This window comes from Hypomesus nipponensis, chromosome 2 (genome assembly GCF_054491055.1).
Source record: "Hypomesus nipponensis isolate SF chromosome 2, ASM5449105v1, whole genome shotgun sequence".
NCBI classification, from domain to species: domain Eukaryota; kingdom Metazoa; phylum Chordata; class Actinopteri; order Osmeriformes; family Osmeridae; genus Hypomesus; species Hypomesus nipponensis.
Window position 1 is genome coordinate 22,810,309 of NC_140362.1, and position 20,137 is coordinate 22,830,445.

At 48.5% G+C, this 20,137-nt stretch overlaps 3 protein-coding genes across 6 annotated transcripts; 2 read left to right on the forward strand and 1 right to left on the reverse strand.

Moving 5' to 3' along the window:
• The first annotated feature begins 72 nt into the window (after positions 1–72).
• Positions 73–2,964, forward strand: LOC146301708 (SPRY domain-containing SOCS box protein 2). The gene is made up of 3 exons (XM_084669065.1): positions 73–314; positions 462–1,315; positions 1,456–2,964. Exons 2-3 carry the CDS (start codon positions 574–576, stop codon positions 1,584–1,586), a joined length of 873 nt encoding a protein of 290 aa, XP_084525191.1. The 5' UTR covers positions 73–314; positions 462–573; the 3' UTR covers positions 1,587–2,964.
• msh5 (mutS homolog 5) lies at positions 2,087–13,839 on the forward strand. Of its 4 annotated transcripts, XM_084669063.1 has the most exons (26): positions 2,203–2,220; positions 2,346–2,423; positions 2,524–2,650; positions 3,952–4,075; positions 4,170–4,250; positions 4,412–4,465; positions 5,374–5,495; positions 6,032–6,141; positions 6,223–6,258; positions 6,365–6,447; positions 6,533–6,578; positions 6,757–6,895; positions 7,013–7,075; positions 7,793–8,099; positions 8,723–8,832; positions 9,384–9,464; positions 9,639–9,726; positions 9,863–9,930; positions 10,121–10,239; positions 10,585–10,711; positions 10,801–10,950; positions 11,037–11,111; positions 11,446–11,592; positions 12,780–12,917; positions 13,205–13,278; positions 13,406–13,839. In XM_084669063.1, exons 3-26 carry the CDS (start codon positions 2,558–2,560, stop codon positions 13,515–13,517), a joined length of 2,547 nt encoding a protein of 848 aa, XP_084525189.1. In that variant the 5' UTR covers positions 2,203–2,220; positions 2,346–2,423; positions 2,524–2,557; the 3' UTR covers positions 13,518–13,839. The 4 variants fall into 4 exon arrangements, with proteins under 4 accessions (XP_084525188.1, XP_084525186.1, XP_084525190.1 ...); XM_084669062.1 differs by lacking the exon at positions 2,346–2,423 and having other exon boundaries at positions 2,087–2,220; XM_084669064.1 differs by having other exon boundaries at positions 2,178–2,650; positions 7,793–7,921; positions 8,027–8,099.
• LOC146301710 (sperm acrosome membrane-associated protein 4-like) lies at positions 13,824–19,615 on the reverse strand. Its single transcript, XM_084669066.1, has 3 exons — positions 18,780–19,615; positions 16,483–16,617; positions 13,824–14,091 (listed from the first exon to the last, which is right to left on the reverse strand). The coding sequence occupies exons 1-3, from the start codon at positions 18,835–18,837 to the stop codon at positions 13,862–13,864; spliced, it is 423 nt and encodes a 140-aa protein (XP_084525192.1). The 5' UTR covers positions 18,838–19,615; the 3' UTR covers positions 13,824–13,861.
• Positions 19,616–20,137: the final 522 nt, after the last annotated feature.

The following is a 20,137-nucleotide window of genomic DNA, read 5'->3' on the forward strand; positions in this document are numbered from 1 at the left end:
ATTGTGTTTACTTAAATATTGTCTTTCTCTCTCTTCAAGCATGGAACGTTACCAGATCAGAAAACAAACACGTCACCGTCTGGAGTCCTTGACACAGGTCTATATGACGTCATTAGAAATGATGGACTGTGCTGTTCCAGCTTCGGAGGTCGCTCAAATGCACTGGACGACCAGCACGAGCCAGTCTCACAGTGATAACGAGGCATGCCACGGAGATAAGCGTCATCTATAAAAGCATGTCATGGCTGAGCCAGGCTGACCACGTTCAAAGCAGTGAGAAGAAAATCACAGTCAAAGCTCCTCCACAAGCTTGGGTGAGTTGTGTTATTAAGTTCTCAGTGCTGATAAGTCTGTATGTAATAGGACAAATGGATGACAGTGTTAAGAAATCCAGACAAATTTGAACCTTTCAACTCAAACTGTATTTGTTGGAAGTATAATGTTATCTGCTTTTTTCACAGCTTCAAGATAAAACCCTTGTACAGTCAGTGTCTTGAACAAGAGGAAAGACTGTTGCTTGTGTGGTCGCTTACATCAGTGGGATAGTAGCTAACAAGTGCTTTAATTGCATTAATGGGTCTCACATTATCTCACTGGCTGTATGGCACTTCTTCTGGAAAGCCTTCCTCCTCCTCCACCTGCTTTCTCCCACTGGCCACACCCCCCTCGTCCCGCCTGTTACTCATACTGCACTCCTCCCCTGCAGACGCAGAAGACAGACGGTCTTGTTGGAGTACCGCCCACTGCTCCCCTCACTTCCGCCGGTCAGGATGTGGACAGGAAGTGACACGTGCACCTGCCCAGCAGAGTAGCGATGGGGTGAGGGGGGAGAGAGGGGAGAGGAGAGGGCTTCACCTGTGGGAGGTGCTTTGGAGTCCCACGCACAGAGGAAGTCATGCGGTGGTTGGCATCTCTACTTCCAGTTGTCCTCTGCAGGCCTCGGGGTATACCGCTCTGGTGGGGGGAGACTCTGAGTCCTGGGGCTGGGAACTAACATCCAACCAGCTGTGGCACCAGGGGCAGGTTCTGGGGATGTACCCGAGGGCAAGGCGGCAGGAGGGATGTTGTCCGAAGGGTCCGCCGCTTGTGGAGCATCGTGGTCTGGAAGATCAGGGCCCTGCATCTGCTCTCACCATCCCTGAACGCGTGCTGCTGGTGTTGGATGCTGACGCAGGAACTCTGGGATACATTGTGGATGGGTGCTTCCTGGGTGTGGCGTTCTGTGGTCTCCCAAAGGGGGCTGAGCTGTTCCCAGCCGTGAGCAGCGTGAGAGGCGGAGCTGTCGTACGACTGCGCTACCTCAACGGAGCTAATCGTGAGTTTGACTTTGGTGATGGTCAGGTCATCAAATCAGCTATTGTGCTTTCAAATACATTGCTGGAAAATAAAAGCTTTTAACTTGATTTTTGCTCTAATTTACAGAGTCTGTTTCATTATTCATTTTCTCTCTTTCAGGTGATGCCCCTAAGCTCATGGCCCTGTGTGGTTTGTCCATCCGTCAGTCGATGGGGAACAAGAGAGGGGATCAGACAGCCAGACTGCCTCTTCCTCCTCCTCTCCAACACTACCTCCTCCCCAGCCTGTGACCTGCTGACACACATAGGAATCCTTAAGACCATAAAGCTGATTGAGCTGATCAGTGCATATGATGGATGTGCGTTGTTTAGAATGTATTTGTTTTCTATTAATTTATCTTTTTAAAGAAGTGACCAAACGTAAATTATTTGACATTGTTATTTATTGTATTTTATCAGTATTTATTTCCGTATTTATAAATAACTATTTTCTCCATGTTATGGAATCAGTGTATTTAATATTTCAATAACTGAGTTACCGGTTATGAGTATGTCGGTATGTCGTAGCCGATCGTGACGCTTCGGGCGCTTCCAGGCGCTTTGCAGCCAGTGTGTCCCAGGCGTAACGTCTCTGCCTACTTGCAGATCTAACAGACTGGATAAACAGGCTGGTTTCAGGTCAGATCTAACAGGCTAGTCTAACAGGCTGGTCCCATGTCAGATCTAACAGGCTAGTCTAACAGGCTGGTCTCATGTCAGATCTAACAGCTGGTCTCAGATCAGATCTAACATTGTTCAATAGCCAATGACAGCAGTGCACGAGAGGACATAATTTGGCGCGCTCAGTGTAATTATTATTCCCAAAATAACCGTGGCTAGCCAGGCTGTTGTCGGTGGGTGACTAGCTCTCTCATTGTTAGGCCAGGTAAGGTTACGAGAAGTCACCATTTTAACTTTTGACTTCAAATACCACAATGTGGTGAGCAATCATGAATTTGTCGCTAATCGAAATCTAGTCACAATTTCAAACTCGGGTAGCTACCTGGCAAGCTAGCTGGCAAGCTAGCTGACAAGCCAGCTGACAAGCCAGCTAGTGCTACGTCAATTAGCACTCCTGACCCAACTACGGTACAATTCTAGCATAATCATTTAATTTCGGGAAGACGAGGATGTTTATGTTGTCATATATCTTATGATCGTTTAATGTTATTTCATCTAATGTTTGTAGATATCCGTCTGTAGCCGGTTCTTGTAGAATAAGGATGGCAGTGCAGGGGGGAGTCCGGGAGACGGGAGCTGGGTGTGGGCCTCCGCAGCTAGGCCTGACCGAGGAAGAGGAGGAGCAGTCACCTGAGGTGACAGAAGACCAGTCCACAAACACGCGCCCTCACACGCATGTTCACATGTTAAGTATAAATGCATGTATCAGACATGTAAAGCAGGTAATCTTATGGTAGTGTGCAGGGCTCGAAATTTACTTTTTGGCATACCAGCCAAAATGGCTGGCAGATGAAAAATATTACCAGCCAATAATATTTTTACCGACCAAAATTAAACCTGGCATTTCAGACATAATCTGAAATTGTTTGACATAAACAACCTTTACCTATGATTTTAATATAATTGTAAATCACTCTCAGAATGGATTAAACAAAATCAACCAATTTTACTTTTTGAAATAATGTATTAATTCAGGGGGTTCCAGGGCCTACTACTCCTCTTGCTCAATGTGAGATGGGTTGTCCTTGTCCATGAGGGTTGGTCTTCGCATCGGACCAGCTGGCTAAAAACAGAATTCCCGTATCTCTTGAAATGCCCTGCTTGACTTTTTTGGTGTAGCCTAAAACCTTTGTTGTAGATTTGCCCGAATTGTAAAATGATGAACTTTGTGACGCGACCAAGAAAGAGACATGGCTGCCGCCTAGTAAGACTATAGTCTTGCGGTCTATCTGGCGACGCACTCACTCAAGTTTCAAGACTTTTGTGACCCAAATCACTGGAACTGTTTAATGAAGTCACCACCTGAAAAAGGTTTCCCCAAGTCTTGCTAAAGTTGAGCTGGCGATGGTAGCATTCTCTTGTATTTTGCACACAGCACATATTGTGTTGTTGAGTTTGCAGGCTAGCTGCCATTTCTTTAGACTTCTCTGCTTGCTCAGCGCCGGTGTAGGAACTGTAGGTTTGATGTTTTATTTTATAGTCCCGACATACATTGTAGCCTACTCTTTCTGCAACAGTATCATTACAAATCAAACAGACACACTTCCCCTTGACTTCTATAAAGACATATTCCTTTTCCCACCGTGTCTGATATTTTCTGCACTCACTTTGTATCTAGTGTCTCTTTTATTCTGCCATTTGTGGTCATCGCTCACAACATTTATGAATCTTCAACGAATATGAGTGGCTCCACTAGTGGTGAAACTAAGAATTACAACTCAGTCAAGTGCAAGTTTCATGCGTGGCCATATTCCATTATATTTTTATAATTTGCTGCGGGCCAATAAAAAATGAACCTCGGCCACAGTTGGCCCACGGGCCGTAGTTTGGACACCCCTGATCTAACCCCTGATCTAACCCTGATCCAGACTAATCCCAGTCTTAAACTTGAAGGCTAACGCTACAATCTCTTTCTCTGAGCTCTGTTGATTCTCAGGTGTTGCTAAGTGTTGTGGTCCAGCATGGCCAGGTGGGCTTGTGTTTCTATGACAGCAGAGACTTCACGTTGCACCACATGGCTGATACTCCTGATGGACATGATCTCCATCTACTGGCCAGAGGTATGGGTTTCTGCACTGGCATCATCCACCTGCAGGGTCCTTCACATCATCCAGTCAAGGTTCTTCTTTGTCTCTGCCCACCCTCTCATCACAGTGATCCAGGAAGTTAGCCCCAATGTGATCATCACCAGCGCTAAGCAAGAACGCTGCATGGCCCAGTTCATGCAAAGACTGGGTATGGTGTGTGTGTGTGTGTGGGGGGGGGGGGGGTAAATGAATGAATACAGTGTTGATATGTCATCCTAGTGCTTGAGGCTGATCTGGTACATTTCTCCTGTTCTGGTACATTCTCACCTCTGTCCTCTCTTGCTCTGCTGTGATCTGTTAACCTCTCAGGATCCAACCCTGACTACAGACCAGAGATGGTGCTCTATCCCTCGGTGGACTTTGGTAATTTCAGTGTCTGTCAGCCCTTTATTGTCTGGGAGGAATTGATGGATACAAGGTTCCCGCGGGGTCTTAAAAAGTCTCAAATTCATAACTTAAAATTTAAGGCCTTAAAACGTCTAAAAAACAGCCAGATTTTCATCCGAGGTCTTAAATTTAATTTAGTCAGGGTAAAAAAAAAGTTTTACCCTTGTTCTTTTCCAGAAACGCTGGCCCCAGAAAGTTATTACCAAGCAGCAAAAAAGTATTGCGTCGTAGCCTACTTAACGAGTTTTAGCTACAAACGAAACCAGAAGAACGCTGCCCTCAGAACGTTAGTTTGGTGTGTTAAAGTTCTTTCTGGGGGATATTGGTGTTGGTATGTACGCGGTAATAAAACTACAAATCCTGTGATAAATGCAGTACCCGCCCGCAAAATACGTCTGTGCATCCTCAGAGTTTGTTAAAGTTCGGCTACGTGTGGAAAATGGGAAGTGTACTTCCATCGAGACATGGCTAGATTACCGTGAGTTACCACTCACTGTAACCACTCACTGTAACCATTGTTGGTTTACAGTGAGTTCCACTGTTGGGGACAAGCAGTACACAGCTCCTGGTACGAGGCTCGCTGCAAACTTTGCCCCCAAAATATTCAATTTGGTTACTAATGTGATTGCATCATCTGTAAATTAAATTTACGCTTTTTCAATGACTGAATTCATAGAAATTAAGTGTTTTTTTCAGAATCTATTTGATTTGAATATTTTTTGGGTAATGCATCATGTAGGTCTTAAACCTTTATGGTCTTAAAATGTCTTAAAAAGGTCTTAAATTTGAGTTATTGAAACCTGCAAGAACCCTGTGTATAGTAGGTTTAAACACACAAGTACAAAACACTGGATTCTCAGGACTTTCTGGTTGTACTCCTGCAGGTATAGAGGTCAGCAAGCAGAGGCTGTTGTCTGCCCACCTGCCCTTCCTTCCTGCCTCCGTCTCAGAGAGAGGCAGAGCCTCCTACCTCTCCTCCTGCCTCTCTTTTGATTCTCTACTCATGGTGAGAATCCAACAACCACACCTGTCATCTTCAGCCCCTGCTATACCTAGTCTGATCCTGCTGCTCCCAGTCTGATCCTGCTGTACCTAGTCTGTTCCTGCTGCTCCTAGTCTGATCCTGCTGCTCCTAGTCTGATCCTGCTGCTCCTAGTCTGATCCTGCTGCTCCTAGTCTGATCCTGCTGCTCCTAGTCTGATCCTGCTGCTCCTAGTCTGATCCTGCTGTACCTAGTCTGATCCTGCTGCTCCTAGTCTGATCCTGCTGCTCCTAGTCTGATCCTGCTGCTCCTAGTCTGATCCTGCTGTACCTAGTCTGATCCTGCTGCTCCTAGTCTGATCCTGCTGCTCCTAGTCTGTTCCTGCTGCTCCTAGTCTGATCCTGCTGCTCCTAGTCTGATCCTGCTGTACCTAGTCTGATCCTGCTGCTCCTAGTCTGATCCTGCTGCTCCTAGTCTGATCCTGCTGCTCCTAGTCTGATCCTGCTGCTCCTAGTCTGATCCTGCTGCTCCTAGTCTGTTCCTGCTTGTGTGTGTCCCAGCTGCGGTCGGTGGGGGCCTTGCTGAAGTGTTTGGAAAGGAGGAGAGTGGGGGTGGAGCTGGAGGACAGCAGTGTGGGGGTCCCCATCTTACAGTTCCTCACTTACACCTTGTAAGACTCCACAAACATTTTGACACATGCTTTACAACATTATACTTTCTTAAAATGTTGACATTTTCTATTTGCATTCAGAAAAGACGTGGTGTATATCGATCGTGACACCTACAGGTTTGTTTTCCTGAAACACACACATGCACGTAAACACTCATACTTACTAATTGACAGGCACTCAGAGCGTGGTCACCCTAACACAAACACAACATGTGTGATTCAGTGTTCTGCAGATCTTCAAGTCCGAGCTGCACCCATCTGTGTACAAGCTGCAGTCTGGGGAGAAGGAGGGACTCAGTCTCTACGGTAACCCTCCAGGATAATGTCACTTCCTAGTGAGCTGCCTGCAGGTGTGCATCTCTGACATCACAGCTGGGTCTCTGTGTTGTAGGGATACTTAATCGCTGCAAATGTAAGTTCGGGTCCAAAATGCTTCGGTGAGAAACCATCTTGACCAAAGACACATAAGCACACAAATGTGTGCATGCACATAAACACATAAATAGGCACACTACACACACCCAGATAGTTTACAAACATAAACATCCTCCCTCCTTTCCTGTCTCTGGGGACGTTATGACAAACCCCATCTCTCCTTGCCCCCCCTCCCCCCAGGCAGTGGTTCCTGAGGCCCAGCCGTGACCTCGCTCTGTTGGACAGGAGACAGACTGTCGTCCGTTTCTTCTCGTCCCCACGGAACTCTGACACGCTGAGGACCCTGCAAGGCTCTCTGAGCAACATTCGGAACATCCCGGTAACCCATGACCTCTGACCTCTACATGACCTGACCTGAGGAGGCCATCAAGCCACTCCCTCACCCTAGGATCAAAAATAGCTTTTGTGAAGATTATCTGTGTGTGTGTGTGTGTAGAACGTGCTGCGCAGGATGTCCCTCTGTCACACCACAGTGTGTGACTGGCAGAGTCTCTATAAGGTAAGAACCATACACCATATACTCAAACTATACCATAACAGGTCCATCAGTTTAGACCTCCTCAATGTTTCTTACTGTATCACTTTCAAACGTATTGCTTAAGCCAGTGGTTGCCAACCAGTACCGGTCCGAGCACATTTGACGCCCTAGGCAAGATTTATCACCTGTACTGCTGTGTGGGATTGTTAGAGCTAACCAGCACGACGCAAAGGGCAAAAATACAGCCTGGAAACGTAGCTAGCTACATACAACATGTTACCAGCCTGGAAACGTAGCTAGCTACATACAACATATTACCAGCCTGGAAACGTAGCTAGCTACATACAACATGTTACCAGCCTGGAAACATAGCTAGCTACATAAAAGATCACCCTGGTCTGTGCATGTGGCTTTTCTGCAGCGGTCTTTTTGAAGCTCGCTAGTTAGTTATCTCCCAGAAGCTGATGTTCTACTGTAGGAGATGCGCGCAGGTTTGTGACGTTTGTGACTGTGGCTAGTAAGTTAGCTACCGCTTCACTTTTCGCCATCAAAACTGTAATTATGCCTTAACGCAACTATCCAGCCGATGCAAGCAACAAACAAGACGCACATTTTGACACCAACACTGTCTATATACAGTTTGAAGGGCTTGTTAGGGTGGGAAAATAATAATAATAAATATGTATGAAAGAATATAGGTTGTTTCACCCCAAAAATATACATGCGTGTGTGTTTTAGACCGTGTACAGTGCAGTGTGTATCAGGGACACACTGCGGTCACTCCCTCAGTCCATCCAGCTCTTCCAGGAGATCAGCGAGGGATTTTCTGACGATCTCTACCACATCGCATCCCTCATCAGCAGAGTGGTACACTGTACAATCACACACACACACCCCTCATCAGAAGAGTGGTACACTGTACAATCACACACACACACATCCCTCAGAATTGACCTCCGTGTTTTCATGCAGGTTGATTTTGAGAGCAGTTTGTCAGAAAACCGCTTCACAGTCAAACCCAATGTGGATCCTGCTATTGATGAGAGTGAGTCCCTGCACCTAAAGCCAGTTAGCTCCAGTCAACACCCCACTGCACCTGTGGATATTCTTGCCTCCATTAGAACTGTAGAACATGTATTCTGTCCCAGTTGTACCAGTAAAACATGGTCTGAGGCTGTTGTCATGTTGTAACTTCACATTGGGTTTTTGAGATGTCCAGTGATGTGAAAATTTACAGTACCAGTCAAATGTTTGGACGCATTAAATGGGAAAATGTGTCCAAACGTTCGACTGGTACTGTACGTGATGTGAACAACGTGATACTTTGCCAACCTGTGTTTTGCTTGTGTGTGTTCATGTGTATCTGTGTGTGTGTGTGTATCTGTGTGTATCTGTGTGTGTGTATGTGTATCTGTGTGTGTGTGTGTGTACAGTACCAGTCAAAAGTTTGGACACATGGGAAAATGTGTCCAAACTTTTGACTGGTACTGTATGTATGGTATGTGTGTAACATGTGTAAGTGCTAAAGGAAAGCATCCACTTGTCTGGACTGTGTTGTGTTGTCCCTGTCAGAGAAGAGGAGGATGATGGGGCTGTGTTGTGTTGTGTTGTCCCTGCCAGAGAAGAGGAGGATGATGGGGCTGTGTTGTGTTGTGTTGTCCCTGTCAGAGAAGAGGAGGATGATGGGGCTGTCTGACTTCCTGACGGACGTGGCCCGGAGAGAGCTGGAGCACCTGGATGCTCGCATCCCCTCCTGCTGTGTCATCTACATTCCCCTGGTCTCTCCTCCTCTCACACCTGGTCAAACCTGGTCTCTCCTCCTCTCACACCTGGTCACACCTGGTCTCTCCTCCTCTCACACCTGGTCACACCTGGTCTCTCCTCTCACACCTGGTCACACCTGGTCACACCTGGTCTCTCCTCCCCTCACACCTGGTCACACCTGGTCTCTCCTCCTCTCACACCTGGTCACACCTGGTCTCTCCTCTCACACCTGGTCACACCTGGTCTCTCCTCCTCTCACACCTGGTCACACCTGGTCACACCTGGTCTCCTCCCCTCACACCTGGTCACACCTGGTCTCTCCTCCTCTCACACCTGGTCACACCTGGTGTCTCCTCTCCACACACCTGGTCACACTATGAACCCTAACTATTACAGCAAACACGTGCAAGGTGTTCTCACACAGGCTTTCTCTTAATTTATCTTTCTTTTTCTCTCCTCCAACTTTCTCCCCCTCACTTCCTTTCTCTCCCCTCCCTCTCCCCTCCCTCTCTCCTCCCTCTCTCCTCCCTCTCTCTCTCTCTGTCCTCCCTCTTTCCTCTCTCAGATAGGGTTTCTTCTGTCAGTCCCCAGGCTGCCCAGCATGGTGGAGAAAGAGGATTTCATGATTGAGGGCCTTGACTTCATGGTGCGTTCTAGTTTATGCATTTCTTTGATTTCATAAAGTACTTTGGTTTATTGTTGATTTTTGACTGTGTGTTTTGTATGCTTGTGTGTCTGCTTGCATGTATATGTATCTCCTTTGTGTGTGTGTGTGTGTATGTGTGTGTGTCTGTATGTGTGTGTGTCTGTGTGTGTTCAGTTCCTGTCTGAGGAGCGTCTACATTACCGCAGCCAGAGGACCAAGGAGCTGGACAGCCTCCTGGGAGACATGCACTGTGACATCAGAGGTCAGCCCTGTCTCTCTCTCCTCTCCCCCTGCTCCTCTTCTCACTCTCCCCCCTCTCCTCCCTCTCCCCCTCCCCGGTACATGTGTGGTGTGTCAGGCTGTTCCATGCCCTGGGCTGACTCACATCTGTGTGTCAGACATGGAGACGGCGGTGATGACCCAGCTGCAGAGCAGCGTGCTGGAGAGGAGTGCATGTCTCTACAAGGTCTGGGTGCTGAACATGGAGTGGGCTGATGGCTGCATTGTGCTGGACTGCTGTTGTTTAGTGTGTGTGTGTGTGTGTGTGTGTGTGTGTGTGTGTGTGTGTGTGTGTGTGTGTGTGTGTGTGTGTGTGTGTGTGTGTGTGTGTGTGTGTGTGTGTGTGTGTGTGTGTGTGTGTGTGTGTGTGTGTGTAGGTTCTGGACCTGACTGCTGAGCTGGACTGTCTGATGGCTCTGAGCCACGCCTCCCAGGAGTACGGATACACTTCCCCCTCTCTGGCCAATCACAGGAGGATAGTACTGGCTGAGGCCAGGTACACACACACTACCTCACACACACACACACACTACCTCACATATATATACTCAAATATGTAAGTAAATAATCACACACACACCAGGGTTTCCCACAGCACTTTTCAGTTAAGGCGGCCGCTTAAGCAACACACGCGTGTCGCCTTAACGACCTTGAAAAAACTATGTTGGGTTTTTTTCGCCGGCAAACCCCACCCTACCACCTTAACTAACACATTTTCTGCGGGAAACCCTGCACACACCTAGGCATGTACACGTTCTCACACACACAAACAGTTGATATTACATTTATCTTATCTTATAGCAGATGCTTTTGTACAAAACAACATACAAATACTCCCCAGGCATCCACTGCTGCAGGTGTGCTCTCCTGTGCTGGTGTCCAACTCCTTCCAGAGCTCCAACACACAAGGCAGAGTCAAGGTCATCACTGGGCCCAACTCTTCTGGCAAGAGCATGTACCTCAAGCAGGCAAGACACTCCCTCCCAAACACAGCACCAGTACACAGACACTGCGTCCAGGTGACTTACAAATGTTTTCATGTCCACTCATTTCCTAGGTTGGTCTGATTGTGTTCATGGCTCTGATTGGGTCAGACGTGCCAGCGAGAGAGGCAGAGATTGGTCTGGTGGATGGAATCTTCACCCGCATGCAGAGCAGAGAGTCTGTGTCTGTAGGCCTCAGCACCTTCATGATAGACCTCAAGCAGGTATACTCACCCCTTAGACGCATGCTGTTGGACAACAGTCTATTATCAAGGGGAATTGTAAGTCTGTCTGCCTGCCTGTGTTCCAGATGGCTCATGCCCTGAACCACAGCACTGGAGAGTCGCTGGTTCTCATTGACGAGTTTGGGAAAGGAACCAACACGGTGAGAGAGGGAAGGAAGGGGGTAGGGAGGTGGGGAGGGAGGAAGGAAGGAGGGAGGGGGGGGGGAAGGGGGGGGAGCATATTACAGTAATATCTACAATTTCCTTCTTCCGAAGGGAGAGAGGAAAAGAAACAAGGACTTTAATCCTTGATTATTAACACATGATAAGAATATTCATTTACAGTACAGGTAGGGATTTAAATCTGTGATCTCTGGATAAGAGAGTCTGCTAAAAATGACTAAATGTAAATCTCGTAATCAGCAGTCAAGCGCTCTAACCACTGAGCTACACCCTCCCCTGGATGGTTCCTAAACCCTCCCCCCCTCTCTCCAGGTGGATGGTCTGTCCCTTCTGGCGGCGTCTGTCTCTCATTGGCTGAAGAGAGTTCCTGCCGAGGTTCCTCACGTCCTATTGGCTACTAACTTCCACAGCCTGCTGCAGCTGGGTCTGCTGCCCTCCTCCAGCCTGCTGTCCCTGCTGGTACCGAAACACCCCGCAGAAACACCTTGCAGAAACACCTTGCAGAAACACCCCTCAGAAACACCCCGCAGAAACACCCCGCAGAAACACCCCGCAGAAACACCTTGCAGAAACACCTTGCAGAAACACCCCGCAGAAACACCTTGCAGAAACACCCCGCAGAAACACCCCGCAGAAACACCTTGCAGAAACACCCCTCAGAAACACCCCGCAGAAACACCCCGCAGAAACACCCCGCAGAAACATCTTGCAGAAACACCCTGCAGAAACACCTTGCAGAAACACCCCGCAGAAACACCCCGCAGAAACACCTTGCAGAAACACCCCGCAGAAACACCCCGTAGAAACACCTTGCAGAAACACCCCGCAGAAACACCCCGCAGAAACACCCTGCAGAAACACCCCGCAGAAACACCTTGCAGAAACACCCCGCAGAAACACCTTGCAGAAACACCCCGCAGAAACACCTTGCAGAAACACCCTGCAGAAACACCCCGCAGAAACACCTTGCAGAAACACCCCGCAGAAACACCCTGCAGAAACACCCCGCTGAAACACCCCGCAGAAACACCCCGCAGAAACACCTTGCAGAAACACCTTGCAGAAACACCCTGCAGAAACACCTTGCAGAAACACCCCGCAGAAACACCTTGCAGAAACACCCCGCGGAAACACCTTGCAGAAACACCCCGCAGAAACACCCCGCAGAAACACCTTGCAGAAACACCTTGCAGAAACACCTTGCAGAAACACCCCGCAGAAACACCCCGCAGAAACACCTTGCAGAAACACCTTGCAGAAACACCCCGCAGAAACACCCCGCAGAAACACCTTGCAGAAACACCTTGCAGAAACACCCCGCAGAAACACCTTGCAGAAACACCTTGCAGAAACACCTTGCAGAAACCATTTTGGCCAGGCCTTGCTCGAAAAAGAGGTCATTTGACCTCAAGCAATTTGCCTGGTTAAATAAAGGTTAAATAAAATAAATAAAAAAACACCTTGCAGAAACACCCCGCAGAAACATCTTGCAGAAACACCCTGCAGAAACACCTTGCAGAAACACCCCGCAGAAACACCCCGCAGAAACACCTTGCAGAAACACCCCGCAGAAACACCTTGCAGAAACACCCCGCAGAATCAGCCTGCAGAAACATCTCACTAACATCATGTGTGTGTGTGTGTAGACCCTGGAGACAACGTTAGATGGGGAGGAGTTGGTGTTTCTGTACCAGCTGAAGGAGGGCATCTGTAGTTCCAGCTACGCTGCCAATATCGCCTCACTGGCAGGTCTGCCAAGCAACCTGGTGCAGAGAGGACTGGAGGTACACACTGTGTTGCTCTTTGGGGGTCTGTAGATTAAGGTAGTGGTTCTCAAACTGTGGAATGCTTGTAGGCGGAGGGGTGGCGATACGCAGGCATATATGATAAGGATATCAAGTATACATGATAAGGATATCAAGTATACGTGATAAGGATATCAAGTATACGTGATAAGGATATCAAGTCTATATGATAAGGATATCAAGTATATATGATAAGGATATCAAGTATATATGATAAGGATATCAAGATAAGTGGGTTTTATCCGTCTGTGTGTTTGGATGTGAAGGTGTCTGAACTCTACAGAACAGGAAAGACTATTAACCGCATAGATGGACCATCTTCAGAGGACCTGGCAAGCAGGTTCGTCTGACCACACACACACACACTTATATACACACACACTCAAAGACAAATAGCAGACAAGGCAACATGACAGACATACAAAGAAACACGTGTGTGTGTGTGTGTGTGTGTGTGTCTCGTCCAGCTGTGCGCGTGTGGTGGGCACATTCCTGAGTGTGGACCTGGAGGACAGTAGTGTGGACCTGCAGATCTTCATGAAGGAGCAGCTTCTGCCCACTGGTGGTGGTCGGCTGTAGTGCAGCTGGAATCCCAGTGGACCAGTGGTCTTAAGCAGAGGTTAGGGTTAAGGTCTCACACAGGGACACTGGCCAGACCTGTCCTGCTGTCAACCAGACTGCCCTCAGTCTCTGGGAGACTCTGTGACATGGGAACTGTCAGCGTATTCCAGACATACCATACACCTCATACTTTCATATTTATTATCAGTTCAAAATTTTCAATACACTATATACAAAACTGTCAGTTGCTAGATTGAGAGACTACAGACCGCCAACTAAATACAGTACTGTTTAGACTCTAAGCATGTTTGTGACAAATAAAAATGTGGTGTCTTGTGCATGGGTTGGCTTAGTCATGCTGGTCATTGTAGGCGTACAGAAGGTGCTGCGAGGAATATGGCAGACAGAGAAGCCAAGGTGAGAGGGAGGGGTGTGATGACAGGCAGCGAGGGGGAGGCGTTGCACAGGTCTGTGTCACAGCAGCTTCTGGTCATGGTGTAGAAGGTGGTGTTGGGGAAAATCTCCACCCTGGTCACCACCTCGCATTCCTCTGCACGCACACAGCCCAGGATCTTCACATCCAGCACATCCGCTAGGGAACACACACACACAGACGTCACACACACTACCCCAAAAAACAAGAAACACTGTCTTCAGGGTACACATGTATTTGTATTTATTTTATATTGTCTATAGTTATGTCAGTGTTGACATCTTTCAAATCAGCCAGTGTATCTCCTCACTGACCTGCCCTCCCCAGCCAGTGTAACACCTCTCCTCACTGACCTGCCCTCCCCAGCCAGTGTAACACCTCTCCTCACTGACCTGCCCTCCCCAGCCAGTGTAACACCTCTCCTCACTGACCTGCCCTCCCCAGACAGTGTAACACCTCTCCTCACTGACCTGCCCTCCCCCAGACAGTGTAACACCTCTCCTCACTGACCTGCCCTCCCCAGCCAGTGTAACACCTCTCCTCACTGACCTGCCCTCCCCCAGCCAGTGTAACACCTCTCCTCACTGACCTGCCATCCCCAGCCAGTGTAACACCTCTCCTCACTGACCTGCCCTCCCCAGCCAGTGTAACGCCTCTCCTCACTGACCTGCCCTCCCCAGCCAGTGTAACACCTCTCCTCACTGACCTGCCATCCCCAGCCAGTGTAACACCTCTCCTCACTGACCTGCCCTCCCCAGCCAGTGTAACACCTCTCCTCACTGACTTGCCCTCCCCCAGACAGTGTAACACCTCTCCTCGCTGACCTGCCCTCCCCCAGCCAGTGTAACACCTCTCCTCACTGACCTGCCCTCCCCCAGCCAGTGTAACACCTCTCCTCACTGACCTGCCCTCCCCAGCCAGTGTAACACCTCTCCTCACTGACCTGCCCTCCCCAGACAGTGTAACACCTCTCCTCACTGACCTGCCCTCCCCAGCCAGTGTAACACCTCTCCTCACTGACCTGCCATCCCCAGCCAGTGTAACACCTCTCCTCACTGACCTGCCCTCCCCAGCCAGTGTAACGCCTCTCCTCACTGACCTGCCCTCCCCAGCCAGTGTAACACCTCTCCTCACTGACCTGCCATCCCCAGCCAGTGTAACACCTCTCCTCACTGACCTGCCCTCCCCAGCCAGTGTAACACCTCTCCTCACTGACCTGCCATCCCCAGCCAGTGTAACACCTCTCCTCACTGACCTGCCCTCCCCAGCCAGTGTAACGCCTCTCCTCACTGACCTGCCCTCCCCAGCCAGTGTAACACCTCTCCTCACTGACCTGCCATCCCCAGCCAGTGTAACACCTCTCCTCACTGACTTGCCCTCCCCCAGACAGTGTAACACCTCTCCTCGCTGACCTGCCCTCCCCAGCCAGTGTAACACCTCTCCTCACTGACCTGCCCTCCCCAGCCAGTGTAACGCCTCTCCTCACTGACTTGCCCTCCCCCAGCCAGTGTAACACCTCTCCTCACTGACCTGCCCTCCCCAGCCAGTGTAACACCTCTCCTCACTGACCTGCCCTCCCCAGCCAGTGTAACACCTCTCCTCACTGACCTGCCCTCCCCAGCCAGTGTAACACCTCTCCTCACTGACCTGCCATCCCCAGCCAGTGTAACACCTCTCCTCACTGACCTGCCCTCCCCAGCCAGTGTAACGCCTCTCCTCACTGACCTGCCCTCCCCAGCCAGTGTAACACCTCTCCTCACTGACCTGCCATCCCCAGCCAGTGTAACACCTCTCCTCACTGACTTGCCCTCCCCCAGACAGTGTAACACCTCTCCTCGCTGACCTGCCCTCCCCAGCCAGTGTAACACCTCTCCTCACTGACCTGCCCTCCCCAGCCAGTGTAACGCCTCTCCTCACTGACTTGCCCTCCCCCAGACAGTGTAACACCTCTCCTCGCTGACCTGCCCTCCCCAGCCAGTGTAACACCTCTCCTCACTGACCTGCCCTCCCCAGCCAGTGTAACACCTCTCCTCACTGACCTGCCCTCCCCAGCCAGTGTAACACCTCTCCTCACTGACCTGCCCTCCCCAGCCAGTGTAACACCTCTCCTCACTGACCTGCCCTCCCCAGCCAGTGTAACACCTCTCCTCACTGACCTGCCCTCCCCCAGCCAGTGTAACACCTCTCCTTACTGACCTGCCCTCCCCCAGCCAGTGTAACACCTCTCCTCGCTGACCTGCCCTCCCCCAGCCAGTGTAACACCTCTCCTCACTGACCTGCCCTCCCCAGCCAGTGTAACACCTCTCCTCACTGACCTGCCCTCCCCAGCCAGTGTAACACCTCTCCTCACTGACCTGCCCTCCCCAGCCAGTGTAACACCTCTCCTCGCTGACCTGCCCTCCCCCAGCCAGTGTAACACCTCTCCTCACTGACCTGCCCTCCCCAGCCAGTGTAACACCTCTCCTCACTGACCTGCCCTCCCCAGCCAGTGTAACACCTCTCCTCACTGACCTGCCCTCCCCAGCCAGTGCAACACCTCTCCTCACTGACCTGCCCTCCCCCGGCCAGTGTAGCACCTCTCCCCAGCGCTGCAGTTGGTTCTGGTGGTGAAGCAGGCGTCCCAGAAGCCCAGGTCACAGCGGAAACACTCCAGCGGCTCCTGCTCCTGCAGGGTCACATCCTCACCTGGAAGCACGGAGCACACTGCTGTCACTCCACCAGACACACAGACCTCCAGGCACAGACCTCCAGGCACAGACCTCCAGGCACAGACCTCCAGACACACAGACCTCCAGACACACAGACCTCCAGACACACAGACCTTCAGACACAGACCTCCAGACACACAGACCTCCAGTCACACAGACCTCCAGACACACAGACCTCCAGACACACAGACCTCCAGACACAGACCTCCAGTCACAGACCTCCAGACACACAGACCTCCAGTCACACAGACCTCCAGACACACAGACCTCCAGACACACAGACCTTCAGACACACAGACCTTCAGACACAGACCTCCAGACACACAGACCTCCAGTCACACAGACCTCCAGACACACAGACCTCCAGTCACAGACCTCCAGTCACAGACCTCCAGACACAGACCTCCAGACACACAGACCTCCAGACACACAGACCTGCAGACACAGACCTCCAGACACACAGACCTCCAGACACAGACCTCCAGACACAGACCTCCAGACACAGACCTCCAGACACACAGACCTGCAGACACACAGACCTTCAGACACACAGACCTGCAGACACACAGACCTTCAGACACACAGACCTTCAGACACACAGACCTCCAGACACACAGACCTCCAGACACACAGACTTTCAGACACACAGACCTGCAGACACACAGACTTTCAGACACAGACTCAGTCACGTGGACCTCCAGACACTCACACAGGTCAGTTTACTCCCTAAGTCCTAAAAATGCCAAAAGCATTCAGTCATTTGGACTTAACCCTGTCTCGATATCAAGAGTTCCCTAATGTTTTAGCCATTTTATCTATGGAAAATACCACCAAGGGATCGTCATACCCTTCGTAATAACATTACGAACCAAAATTAGGAATCGAAATGCATGTCTCAAAATCACGGTTCTTGGAAATTTGGAACTGGTTCTTGATACCAAACCCTAACTTTAGTACCGACAAATAATAAACTACTATCCACATGTAAAGAAAATAATGATTTGGCACTGAAGTCCCTGGTCCAGTTTAGGTGCCAGATTGTCGTCAGCGAGGTTGCAGCCTTTTATTTACTTGTGGGTTGGCAGTCAAAATGATCTTGTTACGTCTATAGGATTGAGTCATAGATTAAACATACATTAAATCAGGTTTTGGTCCTGGACTTTCAAAAGGGATCCTCATTAAAAGATCTGAAAGGTAACGCCTAGATCATGTCTGGAAACATCTCAGGGTAGGATGTGTACATGGTGTTAGCTGCTCTGGAAAACATCCCTCATCCCAACTAATCCTTACACACGTTTTGTAGCTCTCTTTAAATGTGTCAAGAGAGAGAACTGGATACTCTAGTCTAAATGTAATTTGTATAAATACTTTCCTTGGGCTCTTAAAATTAGGTTAGTGCTTCTAGTAATTCAGTAACATCCTTTTGCCACACATTTCTGGGAGAGAGCTAATCTTCCACTCCAGTCCCTGAAGGGGGTCTTAGTGATTGGCTACAGTAATCTCCTGATGATCCTGCCATCCTGTTATGCAGTGCCAGCTCAGGTGAACAGTAAATGGCTCAAAGACTTGGGGCTTTGCCTGCTGATGAGTAAAGTGAAAACGTGATGACACTAGTCTAAACTAGGACTACGTGTTTTAATAACTAACCACAACTACATTTTCACAGCAAATCAGTAATCATTTGTATGCTGTCTGTGTCCATATCATTAATTGGAAACTTACCAGAAAGTCTGTTTGCAGTCTCTTTATGATGACATATTGTGGTGATAGTTACAGGTACTACTAACTGCAGAACTGAATGCAATGCAAAAGCCAATTATCTTAAATTACATTTGTGTAGGTTAAGAAGTAGGTTTAAAGTGTATTTGATTAAAAAAAAATTATACCATTTAATGCACTATTGGTTACACTTCCTAGTAAATATATATTTGGGAAGGGTTTGTACAAAATGTGTCATATGCAATTAAAACATTTTATTAATAGGTAGCAAGGATCTCAGTCACTCATTGTTATTTTTACTTTGATAAAAATAATACAAATATTCACATTCACAAATGTAAATATTTTTGATGTATTTTATCACAAATACACAAGATTATTATTATAATAGTAAACCTGACCCAGGCCTTCCGAACTCACCTTGAGCAGGGATGAGTATCACAATGGCAAAAACACCAGAGAAAAGGAATCCTCTCATTTCAGACCAGATTTCAAGTACATTTAATTGTTAACTACAGCAAAGGGTTGTGTGGTTCGCAGGCACAGTACAGCTGGATTAGTGTGTATTAAACCATGGACCAATCACAGCTGCTGAAAGGTTGTTTGCCAGGAAATGGGTGTGAGATGTGCTTCGATGTTTTTTCTAGCCATTTTATTTTGATGCAAAACAGCAAGAACCAACAAAAGTCAATTTAAAGTTTGTCTTTGTCCTCTAGAACACATTCAAATCTATAGGCAGGAGACTAGGTGACATGTTTAGTAAAACCATGTAAAGGTTATTCAGGGAAGAATCCAAAGTGCAACTGTCCGGAATTGGATTAAAACCCATTTAAGGTCTTCTCAGTGCAGCTGGAGAAGCCAATTAAAGTTAATGAGCTAGAGAAGGTGATGTCTTTTTGTCTCAATTTTTCAGCCTCATAGAATGTAAAGTAACAGCTAGCTGGCGTCAGTTAGGCTACTTGTAAAATGCATAGATAATGTTTAACAGTAAAATCTCAATTTAGCTTGCACCTAAGTTAAAACATATTTGAGTGTGCTAACATTAGCAATAACGTCAGCAAGTTTGAGCATATGCATAGGCTAACCATTAAATTAGCAGCACATTTCCCGTATTTAACGATGATTAAACATGGACTTAACTGAAAGTGATGCACGGCCACCATCTCGCAGTCTCTTTTTTGCTTCCCCCTATTATCTTTTTAAGTCCATTTTACAAAAGTTGACCTAGCCTACTGTCAAAGTTCGTCAGGCCACTGAGATAGGGAAGGGCTCCACAGCGAGCTTGGGAAGTTCAGTGTGTAGGCCTGTTTGTTTTGGGGGGGGAGGCACCGTCTAACTTTTTTTGAACATTTAAATATATCTCTTGTTCTGCCTGTTTGTAATATACGTGCTTAATATTTCTATAATAAATAATATCTGCATTATAAGTATTTTATAATTATGATGATTTTTCAGTTCGCTATTTCTTGGTGCCCCCTCAGGAGTTGGTGCCCTACGCACAGCCCGTAGTCCGCGTTATAGGAGCGGCGGCACTGGCGACGAGACTACACAAACACTGTGTTTGACGTCTTAAACATAATATTTTGATCGAACGAGTTGCAATAAAGTATTCACGTCAAGGAAAGTTAGGACTGCGTTTATAACGTGATATCAAATTTTAGTTGACATGCTCCAGGGCCCCTTATGTCACCCCTGGGCAAGTGCCCAGTTGCCCTAATGGTTAATCCGGCCCTGCGGACGGCTTGTGTGTTTGTCTTCATGCTCACAGATCACTATCG

What these genes read in the sequence shown, in the direction of transcription:
- LOC146301708 (XM_084669065.1), top strand. Translation starts at nt 574, where the DNA reads ATGGGTCTCACATTATCTCACTGGCTGTATGGCACTTCTTCTGGAAAG. An exon ending in CTACCTCAACGGAGCTAATC is followed by an intron (nt 1,316 to 1,455) that starts GTGAGTTTGACT and finishes TCTCTCTTTCAG; the next exon opens with GTGATGCCCCTAAGCTCATG.
- msh5 (XM_084669062.1), top strand. Translation starts at nt 2,558, where the DNA reads ATGGCAGTGCAGGGGGGAGTCCGGGAGACGGGAGCTGGGTGTGGGCCT. An exon ending in ACTGGCAGAGTCTCTATAAG is followed by an intron (nt 7,076 to 7,792) that starts GTAAGAACCATA and finishes TGTGTGTTTTAG; the next exon opens with ACCGTGTACAGTGCAGTGTG. An exon ending in TGGTGCAGAGAGGACTGGAG is followed by an intron (nt 12,918 to 13,204) that starts GTACACACTGTG and finishes TTGGATGTGAAG; the next exon opens with GTGTCTGAACTCTACAGAAC.
- LOC146301710 (XM_084669066.1), bottom strand. Translation starts at nt 18,837, where the DNA reads ATGAGAGGATTCCTTTTCTCTGGTGTTTTTGCCATTGTGATACTCATC. An exon ending in GATACTCATCCCTGCTCAAG is followed by an intron (nt 16,618 to 18,779) that starts GTGAGTTCGGAA and finishes CCGTGCTTCCAG; the next exon opens with GTGAGGATGTGACCCTGCAG. An exon ending in CACTGGCCGGGGGAGGGCAG is followed by an intron (nt 14,092 to 16,482) that starts GTCAGTGAGGAG and finishes TGTGTTCCCTAG; the next exon opens with CGGATGTGCTGGATGTGAAG.